This window comes from Nilaparvata lugens, chromosome 3, assembly GCF_014356525.2.
Source record: "Nilaparvata lugens isolate BPH chromosome 3, ASM1435652v1, whole genome shotgun sequence".
Taxonomy (NCBI): domain Eukaryota; kingdom Metazoa; phylum Arthropoda; class Insecta; order Hemiptera; family Delphacidae; genus Nilaparvata; species Nilaparvata lugens.
Window position 1 is genome coordinate 70775141 of NC_052506.1, and position 22436 is coordinate 70797576.

Below are 22436 nucleotides of genomic sequence, written 5' to 3' on the forward strand. Positions count from 1 at the left end.
GTTCGATCATCTCACCATCATCATCACCCATGCACTCCCAATAACCCACAAAAGATAAAATAGCTGTGATCATCATCCGCAATGAAAAATTGACGTTTAGGAGCGAATGAACATCTGCATTCAATCAAGTAAAGTAATTCTTTTCTACACAATCATACAAACTATCATGAATCATTTCAAAACTGTCATACATGATGTAAGTTACGCTGGAATTAGATATTATCAGAATTGGTGATTATTTTTGCAAGATTTTGATCAGTTTCGCTCGCACTAAGCCTACTTTCGACCTGCTGGTGTGTTTCTCATGTGCCTTATAGTAATTGTAGTGAGTCCATTAATAATAACAATGCAGTCAGCGGGCCGCTGAAACTGTTTGTAACGAGAGAGAGATGATCGCATAATGATGCAACCAGTGAATCTGGAGTAACTGGAGGAAGAGGACCAGAAAACTGAGGAAAAGTAACAAGAAGTGGTGGAGAGAAGTCTGGATGATAGAGATTTACATGTTATTACGCCATGGACTCGGCACTAAGTAGGGATAGTCTCCCACTTGCATCCATTACTGAACATAGAGGTTGGGAGATTGATTAAGAGATCAGAGGCGACAGGGAGAAAAGAAAGGCCTCCTATATAACTCGGTGCCATGTGAGCGACCACTGTCCAGTGTTTCCACAGTCAACCACTGAGATCATCAGCTTTCATCAAAATGGGTTTACCACTACTCAAGGTAAGAGTTCATTTCTACACGTTAAAGTTAAAAAGAAAAATTTAAACTGATAAACTTACAAAACTAATAAAGTATAATCTACACGGTCTATTCTTCAAGATATTTCTGGATCATATTCATTTGAGAATCGCGTCATTAATGAATCAACTATTCTTAGTTGAGCTTGTCGATATTTTTAATCCATCTTCAAATTTTCTGTTTCTACAATTTTCTACGTTATATAGTGTCAAGAGAGTATTATAGCATAGGGTTTAAGTAAGATAAGAATAAAATGAAATAGAATATGATTACATTGTATACTCTTTTGTGTTGTCTAATCAATTCTCAACATTTCCAAGCAACCTTCCATGTTACCCAATTCAATTATTCAAAAACGAAAAAAAAGAATAAAAAAATACCATTCTGCACAATATGCACAGTCTATGACACAAATGAGTGAGAGTGAAGTGTGTATTGAATGAGCTTAGTCCCTGGACGTCCTCTCGTAAAAAATATTTCATTATTCTATGATACGAGCACTTCATCCTATTATTTCAACCCTGTTGAATGCTATATCATTAACAGAGCTGTTCATGTTTCGTAAATTTCTTGATTTCTTGATGAGTCTGATTCATCATTAAATTAACGTTTATCAGAGTTCATGTTTCATACAACATTATCATATTCATAAGGACCAACTTGCGAAATCCAGGCCAATTCTGAATTTGATTGGATGACAATTACATTGTCTGAGATTATACTCAGATCATCTAAGTAGAAGTGGTCAGATCATGTCCTTAAAATGCCGCAATACCATCTCTCATTAAATGTCCAACTCCACAAGCAATATTAGGCAGAAGTAATATTGGTAGACCGAGAAAGAGAACAGGCCTAATCCATGACAACGATTATGATGATAAGATTATACTCAACTGAAATGATTATATAAAAAAGTTTGAAAAAGGGTACTATGTAGCCATTTCTATATTAATTGAGCATAGATGTTATGTTCAATTTGACCTGCTTATCAATTTACTCTTTCAAATTGAATGAAAAAGACATGCCAGTTGAGTGGCAGCAGGTAGAAGATTACATACACACATCACATTTACATATTACAAGTCCTAGTTTAACTTCTACCTTTTCAGTTTCATCGGAACGGGGATAAATATTATTACTATATCCTATCAAACTCATCATTTTGGTTCTCATATACAGAGCACTTCGTATCACTTTAACTGTTGAATTTGTATCACTTTAACTAATGATACGAATACATCTGAACTCATAGGATTTTCTTATGTATGGAATTATTTTTGGAGGAAACACATATAATATTATATTATACAGGTTATTCATAATATTGCATATGAAAGATAAGAGAAAAGATAGCATCAGCTTATGTTATCTTATGCTATCGTTTCTGCTATCTTTTCTCTATGATAATTCTCAGTTGTTCAACCAGCCAATTAGAAAATAGATGGTAACTTGAAATGTATGGATTGAGCTGTGTAAGGCTAGTTACACACTCATTCGGTTCGTTTCGTTTTTGGTTCGTTTTCGGCAAATTCCGATAAGTTTGAAACGGTATGAAATTCGGTTTGAATTCGGTACCGAATAGAAACCGCATAGAACCGAACGCCCACTTGACTCTAATAAATTCCATCAGGTTTCAATTCGTTGCTAGCGAGAGGCTACTTTCACAAACTTTCGGTTCGGTTCGGTTCAGTCCGTTTTCGGAAAATTCGATAAGAGTGTGAAACGATGATTCGGTTTGAATTCGGTACCGAATAGCAACCGCATAGCACCGAACGCCCCCTCGACACGAATAGGTTTCATTATATTCGAATTCGTTGCTGGGGAAACAGGAAAAAAAAAGTCTTTTACACACGCTTGCCTTTTTTGTTTCTATTTTAACCTGATATCGTGATTATCTGTTTCAAAATTTTCCAAGTCAAAATAAAATAGTCAATTCATTTCTGTTGGTTCACAGAATTTTTATTTATCAATGAATAGTTTGCTAAAAAAATATGAAAGATATAAATAAAAACTAAGGGAGAATTTTCATTTTTTTATTTTTTTTTATTTTTCCACGAATATTACATGATTTCATCAATGGAGAGGAGAGATGAAGTTTATATACCATGTGTCAAAACAAGGAACAAATTTTCAATTTAAAAAAATAATCTCTCTGAACATCCAAAATTAACATAATCAAAAAGAAACTATTCAAATAATTCACAATTTTTAATTAACTTAAAAATGTTGTTGTTCAAGAAATAACATCTTACAATTTAACACCAGCTGTTATATTCAAATATACCAGCATGAACTGTGAAAATCCAAACACAGCTGTGTTTGAGAAGAAAATACCTTATAAGAACCGTACGAATTAAAACCTGACATGTATGAAAGCCTCATTCGTTTTCGGTAACGAACCGAACCGAACCGAACCGAATTAAACCGAAAGCGTGTGAAGCTAGCCTTAGTCATTTATTAAGAATATGAAGTTACATGACTTGAATGACAGGTCCCAGAGTAGAAAACCATGTAAACTTCTAGAGCATGACGGGAGACACGTGAAACATTTGATATATTTCCACAATTCACATACAGTACGAATAATGCCTACTTACTTTAGTTACAGATGACTGTCATTATAGACTGTCATAATGAGACGGTGATTAGGTTCAACTTGATCGAGAACATTCATATTTATCATGAGTTCTGTTGATGTAAGAGAATCTTCACAACATTATAACCATTTTCTATGTCCATGAATTCGCAAAAAAACCCAACTCTTTTTCTATCCGGCGCTACAATCCATTATGAACTTGGTCCTCCATCACTCAGCCTCTCCACCGATCTCTATCCTCCACTCTAGCTTTCCATCTTCTCCTACCCATGATGCACAGGTCCTCCAAAATTCAACTCTAATCGGAGCTAACTGCTGAATTGAAATCATTGATTTTGATTTTTTCCACTTCAACAAGAACAAGAGTCTCAATTCATTATTTTGCTGTAAGAGCAATTTTTTGATTATGAAATTCAAAAGATAATAAATTATTCCTTGTTTATCAGAGCAAACCACTTCAACAGACTTCAAACTTCTTTATAAATCGCATACGCTATTTTAAATCTATATCATGAACTGTTTTTATGTTACCAGTTAACATTTCATACTCAGAATGAAAAATCATTTTGTATCTCAATCACATGGACATCACTTGGTATACAAAAGATCAACATTAGCCTTCACCAATGGTTGAATGCGCGCAAAGATAATTATCAACGCCACAGAACAGAACTTTGTAAATGTCGATTCCATATCATCAACAATGATGATGCCTACTTCCTTCACCTTCATATAAATCATTTAACTGGATGATAACGTGCTATCTTCGTCTTATTGTGAACATTATAATAATATGATATCAACTGATCTAGCAGACTCGGGTTATGTGTCCGTCACGTTGCATCTAAATATGTCTTTCAGTCTCAAGTTATGTTTAAATTATTGATCTTTACAGTCAGGACCCACAAACGAATTCCGAAACTATCAATAACTTGAAACAAAATACAAAAACCTAGAATCTATAATCAAAGAATCCAGAGTGCTAGAATGGAAAATGCCTAGTGGGTCGCGGTTTAGCTTTCGGTTTCGATTGGAGCCACTAATCAGTTGGCAATGATCGAGCAGGATGCCTTTTGGATGTCATCGGGGCTAAACTCGATCAAGACCGTTCTGTTCGCTCCCAGCTTCACAATATGTATGTGCAAATATGTAATGTAGGGCGATCGCGATCACGAACTGAACGGAAAGCTGAACGTAAACCAGACCGTTCTGTTCATACTCCAAGAATATAGATGAATGCTGAATTCTTCTCTAACAATTATGAATCATTCAAATTCCTATTAGAATGTATTAGACAAATAAAAACAATACAATAAATAAATAAATGTGATTCAATCAATGTGTTTCGGATGGACACGTTAGATTGTCGGTCCCGGCTGCCTAAAAAGCAGTCCTTATGTAGGTCATGTCAGAGGCCCTGAAATTGATCAGTTGCGACCTGATAACTCTGACACCAGACCTGAGCCAGCCAGGTCACTTGATATTATTATTATTATTATTATACAATCTATGATATGTAATAGAATTGATTATAATAGTATACTCGTACATCAAATACAACATTGTTAATATCATGGAGAAAAAATATAGTATAAGTAGTAATTTCTATGCTATAGAAATATGCATCATACTCATGCTATTTGCTATACGCTAATATAATATCTTATGCTATCTTCTCTCTATGGTTATACTAGAGCACCAAATTCCTTGAATCTCAACTAAGAGCTCGTACACTTGTTCAATTATAGATTTGCACAACACTTGCTCTGAGCTTGTCAACGTGGGTGTATGCAGATCACATTGGCTCATCATACGGTGCACCATCGCACAATGGCGGTGGAGGCAGCTCGTATGGCGCACCCTCGTTCGGAGGCGGTGGAGGCAGCTCGTATGGCGCACCCTCGTTTGGAGGCGGTGGTGGCGGCGCCATAACCTCTGCTTACAGCATCCCATCCTCAGCTTACGGTGCACCGTCGGCAGGTTATAGTGGCGGAGGGGGTGGAGGAGGCTACGGAGATGGAGATCATGGACGACACGAACAATATGAACATGTAAGAACCCTAAATAACACTTGTACACTTCAAAATTGAATAAGATGTAACTGGAATCGTAGAGGCTCACAATTGATTACAGTGTGATTAATTCTGAACAGACATCTCTCCTCATCAATAACATTAATTTCTAATTATAATTATTCACTCCTCCATTTACCTTCTCGATTCTGGTTTCGATTCATTCTCTAAATTTGATGAATGTTGTTTATTCATCCTGCATAACTCGGTTTGATAAGTTTGTGTAGAAACCTTAAGTTTCAACTTCGCTTCTCAAAAATAAAAAAATCGAATAATCAATCTAGAAAAAGATTATTATTCTGTGCTCTCTACACGTTCACGTGAAAATTTGAATATAGCTAAAGAAGTACTAAATCAATATAAAGTTATGATTTGTGTTTTTAATCTATTATTTTTTATTAATTTCAAAAAAGGGTTCTATAATTATTCTATTTTATAGATAAAAATAAATAGCCCTGAATACAGACAAAATGAAGTAGATACAATATTATCAAGATCAAAGTTGTCCGTAGATTAGTAAATCAGCGTATTGGTTGAAATTACTTAATTTCTACCACAGCCCCTTCGATGCAACACAGAAAATCCCTCCAATGTTTCCAACCTCAATCATCCTTTGACTCTATCAATCCTTCATCATTTTAAGAGTGAAAAATTATACATTTTTCAATTCACATACATTTCATGGTGATGTTTATCTTCACCTTTCTTGAATGTATCACTTTAGAAAAGTTTTATGCTTCTTTTCTAGATTGAGTTAAGCCTATTGCTTTTGTTCGCATGACTTCAGAATGTTTTCCGTCAATTAATATGAGAAATATATATATATGTATCATAGAAGCCTACTTAAAGGAAAAGTAGTATCGTATAATTCATCTCATACGTTTACAAATTTCTCAATTCATATTGATTAATGTATTCAATTTATCTAGTATAGTAGGGATGTCAATCCCGGGACTGATTCCCAATCCCGGTATTTCGGGATCCAATATCAATCCCGGGATCTCGGGACTGATCCCGGGATTGGCAAAATCAGCTTCATGCATTTTCAACCAATTGTTCCTCCTCAATACTGTTCAGTAACAGTATGTGGAGATGAAAAGGGCTCATTAAAGAGGGAGAGGATATTATTTAAATGGAAAAATACTTGGGGAAAATATTAATATTAAACATTCTATTTCTATAAATTTTTTCAAGATTAGGAGTAACTTTTTTTAAAAGCTGACTCACTACTAAATGAAATTTCGTAGAGCCAACTAGACATTTACTTCAACTAGATATTCTACTTATGATAGAGAAAGTGAAGGGGAATAATTAGACAGAGTGAATAGATGGTGCTTGTTTATTTCTGATTCCTGAAGTCTTTTCAAAGTTCTTAGTGCATTTCAGGGAAATTTTATCAGCACTATTGCAAATATTGCGCAGTCTAGATTAGTAAACAGAAACAAACGTAGAAACATAACTGATCAACAACCATTCTGCGAATGATGCGAACCGATAATGTGAATTCTATTTAGCCAGTACAGAGTACAGTATATTATCTATAATATGCATGTGTAGGCTGTGCCTGTAAAATAAATTAGTCGAACACTTAGAACAATAAATGAGTTATGCAAAACTCATATTCATCACCGTAAATGAATTCTATATTGAATTGTTTTTAGAAAGTTACGATTCACAACTTCAGGTTTCCTAATCCCGAAGATCCCGGGATTGACGCTGAAAAATCCGGGATTGTTAGATATCAAAAATGGACCGGGATCCCGGGATTCGGGATTGACATTCCTAGTCAGAACCTTTTTTCTGATGAAGCTCCACTTGTCAACTCTGCGAAATTCGTCATGACGTTTTTAAGTACCGTATTCAATAGAGGAGAAAAACTGGATTCAAAGAATATGTGAAATTAACAACATAATCACTTGGATCAGATGATTCAAAGTATCAATGAACTTGTTCCCACCTCTTACAAAAACCCGGTATAGTCCAGTCAACGAAAGATTATAGGGGGAAAAGTTTGGAACACAATTTTCAACTCCATAGCTCTTTTAAGGTAAGAGGATTTACATATCAAAAGTCCTCACCCCTACCCCCTGTGCTAAAGGGGTGGGGGTGGTTTGAAAGTACCATTTTTCATTTTTTTGCATATATCTCGGAACCTATGCATTCCATGAACATTTATATTTCATGCAAAATTGAAGCTTACAAAATTACCAACAAGTTTTGTCCTTTACATATTTTCCATATATCTCATAGTTTCTGAGATATCCGCTCTTGAAGGTGAGAAATTTTTTGAAAAACTCTTTTGCCTCCAATTTTTTCATCTTTTCGGCCTTATAATTTTTTAGCAATTGATTGAAAAATCCTTGCAGATCATTAGCTGAGCATCAAATCATCATCAATTTGATGTATATGCTCACTATTTTACGCATTTCCCTACGACTGTTGCAGCTGTTTTAGAGTTGAGAGTGAAATTTTCTATTCAGCAACAATATATCAGTTGACAATGGAATATGGAGGGAATGTTTGGAACACAATTTTCGACTTTGCGGCTTTGTTGAGACTAGTTTGGGGGTGAGCATATCAAAAATCCCAAACCCTACATCATGTGCTGAAGGGATGAGGGTGGTTTGAAAGTTGCATTTTCCACTTATTACTTACATTCTTATATCTTGGGAACAATGTATTCTATTGACATGCTCAACTACATAAAAATCAAGCTTAATAAATTTCCTACAAGTTTTGTTCAGTAGAGATGTCCGATAAATTCGATACTTTTCGAGATATGAATGTTCTAAAGTAATGTTTTTTTCGAAAAACCAGATTTTCTTATATTTTTTCGCTTTTTCACGTCTTATAACTTTTCAACAATTGATGATACAAGAATGTGCTGATTACGAGATTGTAGAGCAATAAATTATTTTTCATTTCATGTATGATTCGACCATTTCACTCATTCCCATATGACTATTGCAGCAGTTTCAGTTTTGAGTATCTTTGTTTGGTAGGAAGTTTAGAAACACCCTCTGTGTTTAGTTCCGCAGACGTTCTGATAGATGAGTGGAATGAGTGAAATAGTCGAATTATACATGAAATGGAAAATAATTTATTGCTCTACAATCTCGTAATCAACACATTCTTGTCTCATCAATTGTTGAAACTCCTGAAATTGATACTCCTGGTGTTGACTATCGATGAGATGAACTTCCAGTTTCCGAACAAAATCTAAAATACTTTCGTGTTAGAACACGATGCATCGCAGCAATAGAATGGGAGAGATAATCGTGAAGTATTCAAGTTTGTGCAGAAAGCTGAAAATGATAATGAACGTGAATAATATGAACAAAACAGAATTGCATTAGTTTGTTTGCTCCCAGTCTATTATAGCCAACGTGTGAACTAATTTTGATACAATGAATATTTCAGTGACTAGGTCGGAGATATCAACACTACAACTCCTATTCCCATGACTCTTCTATGGAAAATTTGTTGGAAGAAGAGCCTTATTCGTATTCCATTCTCACAAAGATCTTGGAAAACACAGCTGTAGACATAATGCCAATTTTAATATCTACGTTATGTAACAATTGGATATCCTGCGTTGGTACCGTACAGAATATTACAAAACTACCCAAATCCAACCGGAGTAATCTATTATTGCGTATAATTGAGATGATATGGGCTTGTTCGAATACGTAATTTCCATGAATAAAGTAGCAAACTTGGCCTTAATATTATCATAGCCTGGGGTTCCAATTTAGTAATTCGCTCCTCTACATCAATTTATTACTTATGGACTGTGGGCCACATCTTATTGAGATTTGTTCACAGTGAAGACAGAAAATGTCATCCGAAAGTAGTGCTTTCTATTCCTCTGGTAATGATGAATAGTTATGATCATTATAAGTGACGTGGAGTAGGTTTTTTCTCAAAGAGATTAGATAGCCTACCGCTCTAATATGAATGTGTCCAATATTAGTCCACTAGTAGTCCAATATCCTCTCTCTACATTACTACTAGCAATAAACTTCTGCTTCCCATCATTCTTCCTTTTCGATGTATACAAAACACTGATATTATTTTTGAGCTATATGTAATAGGAAAATGGAAGTAGATTATTGGTGGAGAGTCTTTTGCAGGAAACAAATTTAGTAGATTGGGAACAGGTGAAATACCTATCGATCGAAGAGAGGGGAAAACGGTGAAATATTAGCCTATTCTCTTTTTCAGTGAATGCTTAAATCGAAGCCTGTGCGAAATGTACATCACAAAAAATGTAATCAGTTCACGTCAAAAGCGGGCATGACTGAAATATTATGCATCTTCTAGAGAAAAGATCTGTTACGTAGGCGGTTAGAGTGTACATCATAAAAAGTATTCTCCGTAAGAGGTCCTCAAGAGAGATAAATAGATCAGAGAAGCACGACTTTTAACTGTATTATGTGTGGCTGACACGAGGAATTATTGATAGCAGATCAGCTCATGATGTTGATTGTCAAATCAAAGTCTTCTCCAACATTGATTTGGGGATTGTACAGAAGACGACTATCAAGATCGTGTGGTCGATAATCAAAGTACATTCATTTGAAAAAGACAAGTGCACACTACTATTACTGAACTGACTGTTCATTCATCAACACTGTCCTGAATACTCGTGGGTGAAAGTTCACGTTCATGGTTTCACAACAATATGTTAGCTTACAATAGTCTCGTTATTTAAGCTTGAAATTTTTTAATTTATGATGGATGCGATTTACTAATTTTCGATCTGAGTAATATTTGTATCATCCCCTTCCTATAGCAGTCTCCTATTATCAAGGTTTTGAATGGATCTCCAGTTCACGTAATAATCGTTTTTGTCCTGCTAATTGCAACTCATATCACAAATGAAATTTTCATTCAAATAGTACACACAAGCTATCATCATCTTCGTTGCCCACAATATCAATTATATTCATGTGATTACATAATAGTTTGAAATTAACATCCAGCTATCGCATATCAATACGCTTATGAATTCGTATTATATTCGATATTTGAGTTTTCAAAGCTGAGGTTAATATCAAATCTCTTCTCTATCAAGTTTTGCACACCTGAATCACTGGAAAAAAGGAATAATAGTTGCGAGTATTTAGAATATCTGCAACACTATTACAAAACCTCTCCATGGAGAAGTATTTCCAAAACTGAAACGCAATCTTAATAAAGAACATTTTCTGTATTATTTCAATTCTCTGCAATTATTCAGAATTTATGTTAAATTTTATACTTCTAAATTAATAATTGATCAAACAATAATAATTATTACCGCGTGAGCTTGAGGCATAATGATATTGACATCACCAACCAAGCTAATAAGCCTTGATGGATGCGGTCCACAAACCACTTTTCCAAAGTAATTTCGAATGTGAAATGCAATGTCATCCATGAACTTGTCGTTCAGCAAAGTGAATCCTCATTAGTGATGGAATTTCCACATTTGCTGAATATTATTAATATACGATGGTTAGAGCAACATAGTTACTGTGATGGTGTTCGAGAATGATGATTGTCAGTTGGTCACCAAAATCTGTTACTGGAATGACATTTTCACTTTTTCGGCTGTTTGTCAACTGTCATCCACTGGTTTCTCATTTGTAATTGATTCACTCCTCGCCCGAATGTAGCCAGCAGTTTGCTGACCTCTGCTGTTATAGCGAATTGTCGACAAAATTACGTAGGCTGCTAACTCGATACAATCTACTCTCATTCCATCTACTATCAATTTTTCATTTTTCATATTTCTTATTTCCTCTGTCTCTTTCTAGCGTACCTCGAGGAAGTAATATGATTATAAATTAATCCTCCGTCTAGCCACCGTTGGAAGGTAGTCTTCTCCGTTGAATAATTCAATTCCGCGTTCCTTCTTGTAGCGGCAGCGTATTCACGCGAAATTATGAACTGCGTCAGCTATGTGCCTTATTATCGAAAGCAATAAGCCCGCATTTTAGAAAGGCGGGGAGTCCGAAGAAGTGTATTATACAGAATAAACCGCTTGCATTCGTTTTTCACTTTTAAGCTGTTATGCAGCAATCACAACCGAAAATTGTACTTTACGTGGTATCCGATAAAATTGTTACCAAATTCGAAATCATGTAACATGTTGAAAGTATTTCAGCAACACTTTTGTTCAGGATTACTTACTTGATAATAATTTCTGATCTCTTGAGAAAATCCGTAGTTTTCATGTATTCTCTTGATTTATCGAGGATGATCAGTTTCCTTTCTTGTGGGCTTTTACTATTGATTTTTGTAGATTATAAATACTGTACTGGAAAACCTTCTATATCGTTCATGATTCAAATAGTTGATATCTAGGAGACCTAAATATTCAATGCAACACTTATTCCTGTGTTTTGAGTTTAGTTGTTATTGAAAACGATAGGGAACATATTTGAAACGCAAAGGAAAATAGAGAGAGGAATTCTATCTCACCATTTCTGATTTGTAGGAAATCGAAGCATTTTCGGGCAATGAGTTCACAAAAAACTGATAAAACGCATTTTCAACGCAACATTTTTCGGCCTCAGCTCAACATTGTACAGAATTCCAGCATTTTCTGTTCATTAGTTTCCAAAAAGTAGAGAAAAAGCAGAACAACTTTGGAAAACCGCACATTTTGAGGGTATTTTTGTATTTATTTTAATTTATCCATAATAACAATCTAGCCGTCCAACTGGGCATATTGTAATTCATACACCCATTTTCAAATTTCTAGATTCAAAAAATATCAATTACATTTATCATTTATCTTGATAATTACTTCCCTTAGATGGCTCCCTCCTTCACGAATACTCAATGTGTTAGAGATTGATCACTACAACATATCAACTGGGATATTGTAGATTTCATTCCGAATCCTCTGTTTTGATTTTCAGTTAATTCGCATTATTCGTCGAATTTTGATTTCACGTGATGCGAATTCACATAGTTGGTGAGTATTTTTTGTTATAGGGGTCATACTACGATTCGGTAACGTTTCCTGGCTCCACAGACCACCAGATACTTTTTAAACTTGAAGCCACGAGAACCAATCAGAGAAACCTTCTTTTCGAAAAAGCCTTCTCAGATCGGTTCTCGTGGCATTTAATCATGATTGAAACTTAACAGGCTTTTGTGCAACCGGGCCCAAGTGTTGAAAATTTGAAATTTGATTGATGAGAGCATTTTTCACGAAAGTTATCATCGACCTCACAAACAAACCCAGAAACCCAGAAACGGACGACTCGAGTCTCAAGTCAAGCAAAAGTAGAAACTTGCTACATTTGTTCAAAATTCAAAGACTACATAATATACGGCCTACGTGTCTTTCCACACTCAATATTATCGCACTAATTAATGTTTTTTGAATTGAAATGTTACGACACATATTACAAGATGGAAAAAGCGTTAGTGTCTCAACTTGAAAGTTGCAAATGCACTTTAAGTTTTTCAATGTTGCAACTTTCACATTACCTTGAGTGGATATTGAGTCATAGCTTTTTTCTCAAATATGCAATAGGTTTATGCTTTCTAGCAAGCCGCTCGAACCCTGGTGGAGGAGAATTGTGAGAGAATGATGAAAGTTTCGATGCTTATCGTGGTCGCACTAAATGCTCCTGATCTTTCTCTCAATTACGTTATGCTCTCGTACTTGCTTTTGTTCACATACTAAATTAGCATAATACGCGAATTCCATGCGCATGCGTTTGTAATCAATTCAAAGTGTTAGCACCTGAGACGAAGCATGATTGTTCATTCCAACCATGAAGACATTGGTAGGAATAATGTAAGTCTTCAGACTCGAAAGATCTAGCTACTAGATTAACAAGAACAAAATGATCATCTCCACGCTGTAATTTCGTCTACTCTGAAAAACCCCATATTTCATAACATTCATTAACTCTGAACTTGAACAACAGTTCTCTCTGTCTATTAGCATCCGTAGATGTGAATACAACTTGGAAAAAAGGTGCATAGTAAGATTTGATGAGGTAGGATTTGAAATGAGCTCTCGTAATTATTCGAATTCTGTAAACTGTAAATGTTCAACTGAGTTCATGTTTGTTATATTTGTACGGTCTACTGAAACTTGTTGTTTGATGTATTATTACTATTATTTGCTATAATTATCAAAATTTCTCAGTTCATCATTCTTCTAACAAGTGGCAACACGTTTCTCGTTTAAGTTTTAATGGAGTAGAGTGAGCTTACAGTAAATATGAATGGACCTTGCGCAAATTGGTGCTGGGTGATTGTTAGCCGCAGGACGCAGTACCGTACAAAGATAGGTGCGTGCCCATTTCTCCTGTAGAAAAATTTTCTGCTCCCATCGTTATACCGCGTCCTACGTTCATACCGCACTGGAGTGCGCAAGGCTTAAGGCTGTGCAAAAGGATAAAAAATACTTTCACTGGTTGCTTTTCGATTTATATAGCCTACTGTCAAGTTATCGAAATAAAAAAGTTTTTTCTGGGAATAATTTTTTCATAGTATTGTTTTGATTGAATAAAAAATTCTGAAAATATCAATTTTTGAGAAAGTTATTTCATAGACCAAAAATAATTCAACTCATTCTTTAATAATAATTGATAGTTTTAGGGGATTTTTTTATTCAATCAATAATATCATAAAGAATTTATCTTGAAAATTCATGATATTCAGATTACCTCAGATACGCTAGAGCTATGACCTTCCACTTTTGCTTTTGGAAGTGCTTAATAAACAATTATTCTCATATATATATATCTCTATACTTATAAAAGGCTAAGCCCAGACAGACTGAAATCACACCACAGCCCAAACTACTGAGCCTGAAAACTTGAAATTTTGCACGATTGTTTATGGTAGCCTGAAAACATCCACTAAGGAAGGATTTTCAGAAATTTGCCCCCCTGAGGGAGCTGGGGCCCCCCCAAAATTTTGTACTTTTTAACTGCTCATTGCACAGCAAAGTCATAAGGAACTTTTTTGTTCAGCTACAAAAAAAAATTAGATCTATGCAGAAAAATTTCAATCAGGAGCACAGGGGGGTCCAGGAGAGGGCATTTTTCGAAAATTTTTATGTAAAATCACACTACAGCTCAAACTAATTGTCCTACAGACTTGAAACTTTGCACAAATATTCTTCAAACATACTAGACGCGCACTAAGAACGGATTTTGAGATATTTTGCCTCTAAGGGTTTCAAAGGATGAAAAAGGATCCTATTAAGTAAGGTTATGAACATGGTAAGGTGAGTGCCATATGGAAATGAGATAATTTATTTATTGACATGTGATATTCTAACATATGTTGTAATCATTGGAAATAACAAAATAATATGATAGATATTCAAAAAAGAACATCTGTTCTATTATTGCTTTCTACCTGATTCCACTCAACCTCAATAATATTGTTCTGATAATTGATGAATATATTTAATAATATTATTACTATTGATATAATAAAAGTATTGTTTCAATAATTAATTATTATCATTAATATAATAATAGTATTGTTTTGGTAATCAATAAATATTTTTATTTTCACAAACTCTGTTTAATTTATAATGGTGAAAGTGAAACAGCTGCATCAAAGAAATTATCTCAAAAACATATGTTCAGGAAAACCATAGTTTTGAACTTCGTTTTCCTGATGCAATGTATAAGCCTACACGTGGCATGTAGGTATTATTAATTTCTCAGCTAGAACAGTTTTTTGAGACTGCTAAATAAACGTCTACAGTTTTATCAATGCTGTATCGGCAATATGAAAACGCATGCAGTTAATATGTCTTAAAATAAAGGTGTTGATATCTACATGATAATATTCTCTACCATTTTTATTTAATTAAAATTTCAAAATTATTCAAGCCTTGATATAATGATTGACTCACTGTACAGTCAGTCTAAAATTTTAATATTAAAATGAGGGGTGTATTTTGGCAAACTGAACAAAAAGTAAGGTCCTATATTTGCACCTTTTTGATATTATTTCTTCAAATGAAAAATGAGTTTTGTGGGTTGTCAAAACTCCCCCTGAAAGAGAAATTTTATCCTATCTTTTAGTAAAATAACAATGATTTCTGCATTGAATAACATCTATCCTGCCAATAAGAATCGAACTCTTTGTGAATTTAGATATGACCCACACTTTAGATTTATATAATTCTATTAATAAATTCATGGAAATTGAAGAACTTTTTCCAGTTAGTTGATGAAATTGATTATGAATAGAGAAAATGATTATAATTTTATCAATACAGAATTAGTTGAATGAATTTTCTATGTACTGAGTTCTTGGTCAACAATAATTCAATATTGGTATTTATCCAATCATTATTTTTTTCAGAAGTTATTTCATTTGAATTGGAAAATATTTATAAGCTCCTATCAATTTATCAATCGTAACAATGAATTCTTCAAAACATGAATCTAATCAAATAAAAAATTGCTGATAATTCTGTATTCATGTTCGCATGTTTTCCACTTATGATGGATAGCAAAAATATTGTGGAGCGAACTGCACGGCGAATTGTAATCATATGTCTGTAAAATGAATTAATAAATAATTATTATTAGCCCCCCTATTAAAATTTATGTTCAGAAACCATCCCCCAATATTCACACAACATATTCCCAAAGTTTCATGCTGTTATGTCAAGAAGTTTTCACACAAACAGACATTCATTTTTTTTATAAATAGATTTCCATTCGGCTCAAACAAAAGCCTCTCTAAATGAAGGTAGAATGATAAGGATTCAGTTCTGTTGTTTTAACATTTTTTCAAATCACTTTCAAAAAGTTCATGTAGTACCTACTATTGTGTTTGAGACACTTCTGGTGCTATCATAGTTGCACCACTATTCTGTTCCACAGTCCTATCTCTTGCAGTCGTTAACTATATCTATAATAATTATATAAAGTAAAGAGCTGGCTTATGCACATACGGGATAGGAAAATTATGTTTGACGCATCATCACATCTGAACTACTGGACTAATTAACTTGAAATTTTGCTTATAGATTCTTAATTTATTAACCAAGGATGGTTATAGGCCTATTCTCAATTCTTCAAAATTTCATTATATCAAGTTTTCATTTTGTCAAGTTTTAAAATAGATCCTTGCGAAGCACGGGTTCTTGCTAGTATATATATATATATATATATATATATTATATATATATATATTATATATATATATATATATATATCCCCAATAATAATAATAATAATATAATATCCCGTATTCTCCCAATTCGCCATCTTTTTGTTTTCAAAGTCTTAAGAATTTTCTTTATGCGAAGTGGAAACGATGGATTTTTCAGGCCCAGCTTTTCTGAAAGAAGAAGACTTGACCTGGTATCAAGACTACCGAGAATAAATTTTAGCTTCTTTTCTAAATCTTTTGTATACCTAGGCCCAAAACTCTTCAACGCTATACCACATGCTGGTAGAAGAACTAGAACTTGGAAAGAATTCGCAACAATAATTAAAGACTGGCTATTCCAATATCAAGATATAGAAAACTTTTTTTCAATTCTATCCTGAAAATCATACACTGTTTCAGCTACCGGTACAATGCCATGTATTTATACTCCATAAATTCCCAAACTTTTTGTACTTTGTGATTTATATTTCCACTTAGCTCATATTTTTCTTATTAAGTTATAGTATTGTTTTAATATTACAAAATTCAACACTGCACTTCTGCTTTGTTTTTCTAAATAAATTTTTATAGCTGTTCTTGCACATTATATGCACATTTGTACCGCAATGGCCGAAAATACTTTGCTTAGACTTTTTGAAATAGCAACTATATAATATTCGAAATATGTAATTATAATATATGATACTGGCAGCGCCTATAAACAATTGCTGTCAGTTTAATTCTAAGATAAAATATTGTAATTTTTTGTTTGTATAAGAAAAAGGAGAATAAATTTCATTTTCATTTTCATATATTGTTTATTTTTCTGTGTGGCGAAAAATAGCATTTGCACCACGGGCAAAAATGTTTTTCCGGCTCTCAATCTTTTCTAGTCCTCGGCCTACGGCCTCGGACTTGAAAACCGATTTCGAGCCGGAAAAGTCTCATTTTCGGCCCTAGGTGCGATATATACTATTCCCGAGAAAACGTTTTTATTTTTTTAGTTTGATAGTAGACAAATCGAGAAACTTAGAAAAATCACCTGTAAAAATTTTCAGCCTGTTGCACAGCCTCAACCACCATAGGCCTATCATGATGCATCTTATCACTTTATCCTCATTAATCTCATCTCAGCAAATATCGTTATGCTACTTCCCACTTGTATTGATTGAATTGTGTGTTGTATACAGCCCAAACCATACGAGTTCGGCTACTCGGTGAAGGATCCGCACACGGGCAGCGACTTCAAGCAGCAGGAGACGTCAGACGGGCACACGGTGCGAGGCCAGTACAAGGTGCACTTGCCAGACGGACGCGTGCAGATCGTCACCTACACGGCCGACTGGAAGACGGGCTTCCATGCAGACGTCAAGTATGAGGGTGAAGCTGTCTACCCGTCCACCTACGGCCATAGCGGGGGCGGAGGCGGCTACGGAGGCGGCAGCTCCACCTACGGCGTGCCGTCAACTAGTTTCAGTCACGGCGGGGGCGGCGATTATGGTGGCTCCGGTGTCAGCACCGCCGTCGGCACTTCCTACAACAACCTGGGTGGGGGCGGTCACGGTGGTGGAGGCGGCGGATATTCGAGCAGTAGTGGAGGCGGTGGATATCCATCGGCCGGCTATCATCAATCGGAATCCTCCTACTCGGTGCCTGGATACTGAATCAGAAAACCACATCAATAACAACAAAGATTATTGCTGTACATTGGATTTTTGACTGAGCTCGAATGTCAAAATAATTAAAAGTCTTTCCGAACTCAATATGAGTGGAGAGAATGTTGTACAAAATATCATATTCTACTAGATGTAATGTAGGTGTTAAAGCTCAATGAATGGCCACTATGAAAACCTCAAGGTTTTCTTTAATAGGTTTAAATCACAATATTCCAAAAATTTCCAAGCTCAAGTTGAATCACAGCCTTTAACTCATCACGAGAAGGACCATGGTTTTAGTTTTCAAATGACAACCAGCGGCTTTCTCGTTATGCGCTATACGCCCTATACCCTATATACATCATATTCATAAAACCCCATACCCTATATCCCATATCTCTAGTTGACTAATGCCATGCTCAACGAACAGACAACTCCGTCATTAAATATCGTTCTAAAAATCAGGTCTAGTTTTAGCCTCTATCAGTTGACTGAAACTTACCATATCTATGATGATTTATAATATTACTATCAAAACTCAATGCTTTCAAATTGCACTGATCTATCAACTGAATGAACGTTGCCACTATGTACCGAATTGTTCAGAAGCCATGGCATTATTCTAATAGACATGGCTGTGGTTGAATTCATTATTTTATCTCCATTCGATACGGATACTGCAAACACTGCAAACTCCTAATTTGGACACTGCAAATATTTGAGAAGTTTGACATTTTTCCCACTTGAATTTTATGAAAATGTAGTAACGGTATACCAAGTCTTTTCACCTACTGGTAGTAATTTTAAATAAAAATATTTTTTCTATGTCGTTTCGCTGGACAGACTATAAATAGTTGATCTTATTTCCTACATGTAGGGCATTATGAATTATTGACAAGAAGGAAATTCAAATTACATCAGTTCATTGCTTTGTTCCTGAAAATTACTAAAAATCCTTTGCTTGAAATTCGAAAGAGATAAATAAGAATAAAACTGATGATTTATATAAGTTGGTGATCCCAACATTTTACCAAATAGAGATATATGTTACCTTATTGGAGTATCATAATGTGTTAAGAAGATGGTCTTCTGACAATTGTTGTAATTTATTGATATTAGTTTGTAATTATTTTTTATTATATTTATTCGTATAAAAGTTTTCTTTATATTTTCCTTCTCTATTGTACATTTTCTCCTCAACCAAGCAGATGATTAGGAAATTTAAGGAACCCGTAGTAGGCATATTCAAATTCCAATAATTGGAAGACAAGAATTTATAAAAATCGTTGATAAAAAGACTTGAATTAACAAAATTAATATCTTATTCGAATAACAACCAACCACTTCTAGTAGATCTACAGACTATTCATATATAAAAATAATATTGGAGAGTGTAATATTATTAAATGTTGTATAATTATAAATGTTACGATTTTTCAAATATGTTCCGGATATTTAAATGTAGCAAACAAATTTCAAGGGTCCCATATAGTTGATGTTGATGTAAACAAAAAGAATCCAAGTCTTGATACAGTAAATTATTATATCAATCATGATTTGAAGATCAGAACCAAAATTTAGAGAATAACTTAATCATTCGTCCATTTTTCATGAATTTCTCATTTGAAGAGAGGGTAATACAACAAAGAACACATCATGTTACATCAAATTCAACGTTCATTATAAAGCCGCAAAATATCAAGTTTGACGTATTGAAGGGATATAATATCAATTTATAGAATATAAATATAATCCAAAGATTTATTGCCCACATAAATCTTTAAAGTCTATTTTTGAGCCAGTGAGTCCAGTAACTTGTTATTTTTACATTTCTATAGAATCACTCTACAGTTATTTCAATTATTTTTACTTTTCGGTCTCTCATCAGTATATTATCCAAACCATAAAAAAATTAGGTAACACAAGACAATAAAAATTCCAGTTGTAATAAATATTACCTTCTCATTCGTTTGTTAATATTGAGTTTGTTTCTTGTTACACTGTTAAATACTTGAAGGAATAAAAACATATTTCAATTTCAATATTGGCATAACCAGAAGTGCCTGAGTACGGTATCTTGCCTGATGTAGAATTGCATAAATGAATTTTAAAATGAAAAAGTTTATAATGAAGACATATAAATAACAAATTTATGACCTACAATGCATACATTTATCAGATTCAAAATAAGCATAATTAATATTGAGTAATTATGTAATTGACCAATGTTTCTGTTATATCCTTGATATTTCAAGAATAATTTATGACTTGGTATTTATTCACCCACGTCAATGGAAAATTAGTCACACCGGTTTATGAATTTTTCTACTCAACTTGATTGGTGATTATACTTTGTGTGACTGCACTTCAAAGTTGAATTATCGTCCTTCATTATGATAAAATAGGAGTGATTAATTATTACAGCAGAAAAATGAGAGAAATAATAAAAAGGAAGGTCTCACAAAACAAAGGAATTTCTCTGTAAAAATTAATGAGAGATCAACTTTTTAATCATTCTGCTATAAGATTCTTTTGATACTTTTGAAATGAAAGATTCTTTTGAATTCCTAATAAATTCATAAATATTATAGTATAAAATTGAATAAATTACATGTTGAAAAATGAGTCACAGTGATTAAAAGTGAATTAGGGAAACGATTAAATTAAAAGGAAAACATTTCTATTCATTCAATCATTAGCAAAATAATATATTTCACGCTACAGTCTTGATTAACTTCTAAACACTTCCAACGTGGATATTTGAGTAGACTTTTAAATATTATAGGTATATAATAATATATTTATTCAACATAGACTATTGAATAATATAACAGTCTAGCCTATTAGGCACTTCTACTGTCTAATATCTAGGGTACCCATCCTCTACAACCTGTCTGTCAGCCTTCTACAGCATAGTAATGTGTATTACCATTTGTTTTTCGACTGTTACTCTGTTATATTTTTGCATTTTATGCTATGTGGCCTGCATTATTATTGAGGATGAGGATTCAATTCAATTCAAAAGAATTGTTAGAATATAAAATCAGTCTAAGCAGTGACATTTTGTGCAGAAGAGTAGTAGTGGACATCCTATTTAGGCTACCGGTATTGATTCATAGTAGGCTATTGATTCATCAATAGATATTGAAGTTCAAATTTTTAGTAGTCATTTATATACATTGCATGGAAAAATTAGGTACTAGAAGATAATATCTTCCATATCATGGAAGAACATTTTTATCTTTCCCATATTATGGGATTGCACTGGTACAGCACGATTAAGGTAGGTATAAAACCCACATCATTAAATTGTACCCTAACCACCAATCAGCTCACTGGAATATTTTCTTTATCACACCCCACATTTGAACTTCCATCGACATGAGAGAGTGAATTAATTCTATACCTCCCGAAATAAAGATAATCGATCTTAGAAGAGCCTATTATTTCCATTTAGGCTGTTCAGATGTGTTTTTCTCAGCAAATCCGTTCTCTTGAGGTGTGTATCATTCCTCATGATCGACCAACATGTCGATCTTGACTTGCTAGTTGCATTCTATATAGACAGAGAGCAGCAGTTGATGACTAACCAGTTGATAATACCACTTGTATCAATAGTTATATCAATACTTATATCAATCGACTGCCTCTGGACTTTAATGTATTATTATCTTATGATAGAATGTGTTATGAATATGGTAAATGTGTTCAAATGTGATATAACACTTTTATACCAAAGTATGAAACTGTATTTATAATATGCATAAACTTTGATACTGGTATGAATACCAGTGGACCAGTGGACGAGTGGACTTTCTGGACTACCGTAGTGTTTCTTATAAAAATATAAAAAATCTCAATTTTGCTATTCCAAATACCGTAAAAATAAAAATTGTCTTCTTATAAGTGTTATCATTTGAAACTCTGCAGTTCTGTTTACTACTGATCCACTAAGAATTATCATTCTCCATGTCTTCAAATAGATATTTAGATTTTTCCTGATGATTAAAAAATCAACTGGTTTGAAGTTTGCAAAACAGCATTTTTCATATATTATATTATTAATATTCCACTATTACAAGAATATTTAAAGATAAATAAATATTGCTAACCTATTGGGAACTCTAGTACTGCAGGGCTATTTACAGTCATTCTGCTCCCATAATTGTCAATTTTCTATGTAGCCTACTTCCGGCATATGATCATCCAATTTCACTCTGGCGACT

General features: G+C 33.9%; 1 protein-coding gene across 1 annotated transcript; it reads left to right on the plus strand.

Moving 5' to 3' along the window:
- Nucleotides 1–577: 577 nt before the first annotated feature.
- LOC111060487 (pro-resilin) lies at nucleotides 578–22113 on the plus strand. The gene is made up of 3 exons (XM_022348155.2): nucleotides 578–727; nucleotides 5090–5392; nucleotides 17746–22113. Exons 1-3 carry the CDS (start codon nucleotides 707–709, stop codon nucleotides 18217–18219), a joined length of 798 nt encoding a protein of 265 aa, XP_022203847.2. The 5' UTR covers nucleotides 578–706; the 3' UTR covers nucleotides 18220–22113.
- Nucleotides 22114–22436: the final 323 nt, after the last annotated feature.

Coding starts and splice junctions, on each gene's coding strand:
- LOC111060487 (XM_022348155.2), top strand. CDS start 707: ATGGGTTTACCACTACTCAAG. Junction 728..5,089: donor TGGGTTTACCACTACTCAAG/GTAAGAGTTCAT, acceptor GTTCAATTATAG/ATTTGCACAACACTTGCTCT. Junction 5,393..17,745: donor GACACGAACAATATGAACAT/GTAAGAACCCTA, acceptor TGTTGTATACAG/CCCAAACCATACGAGTTCGG.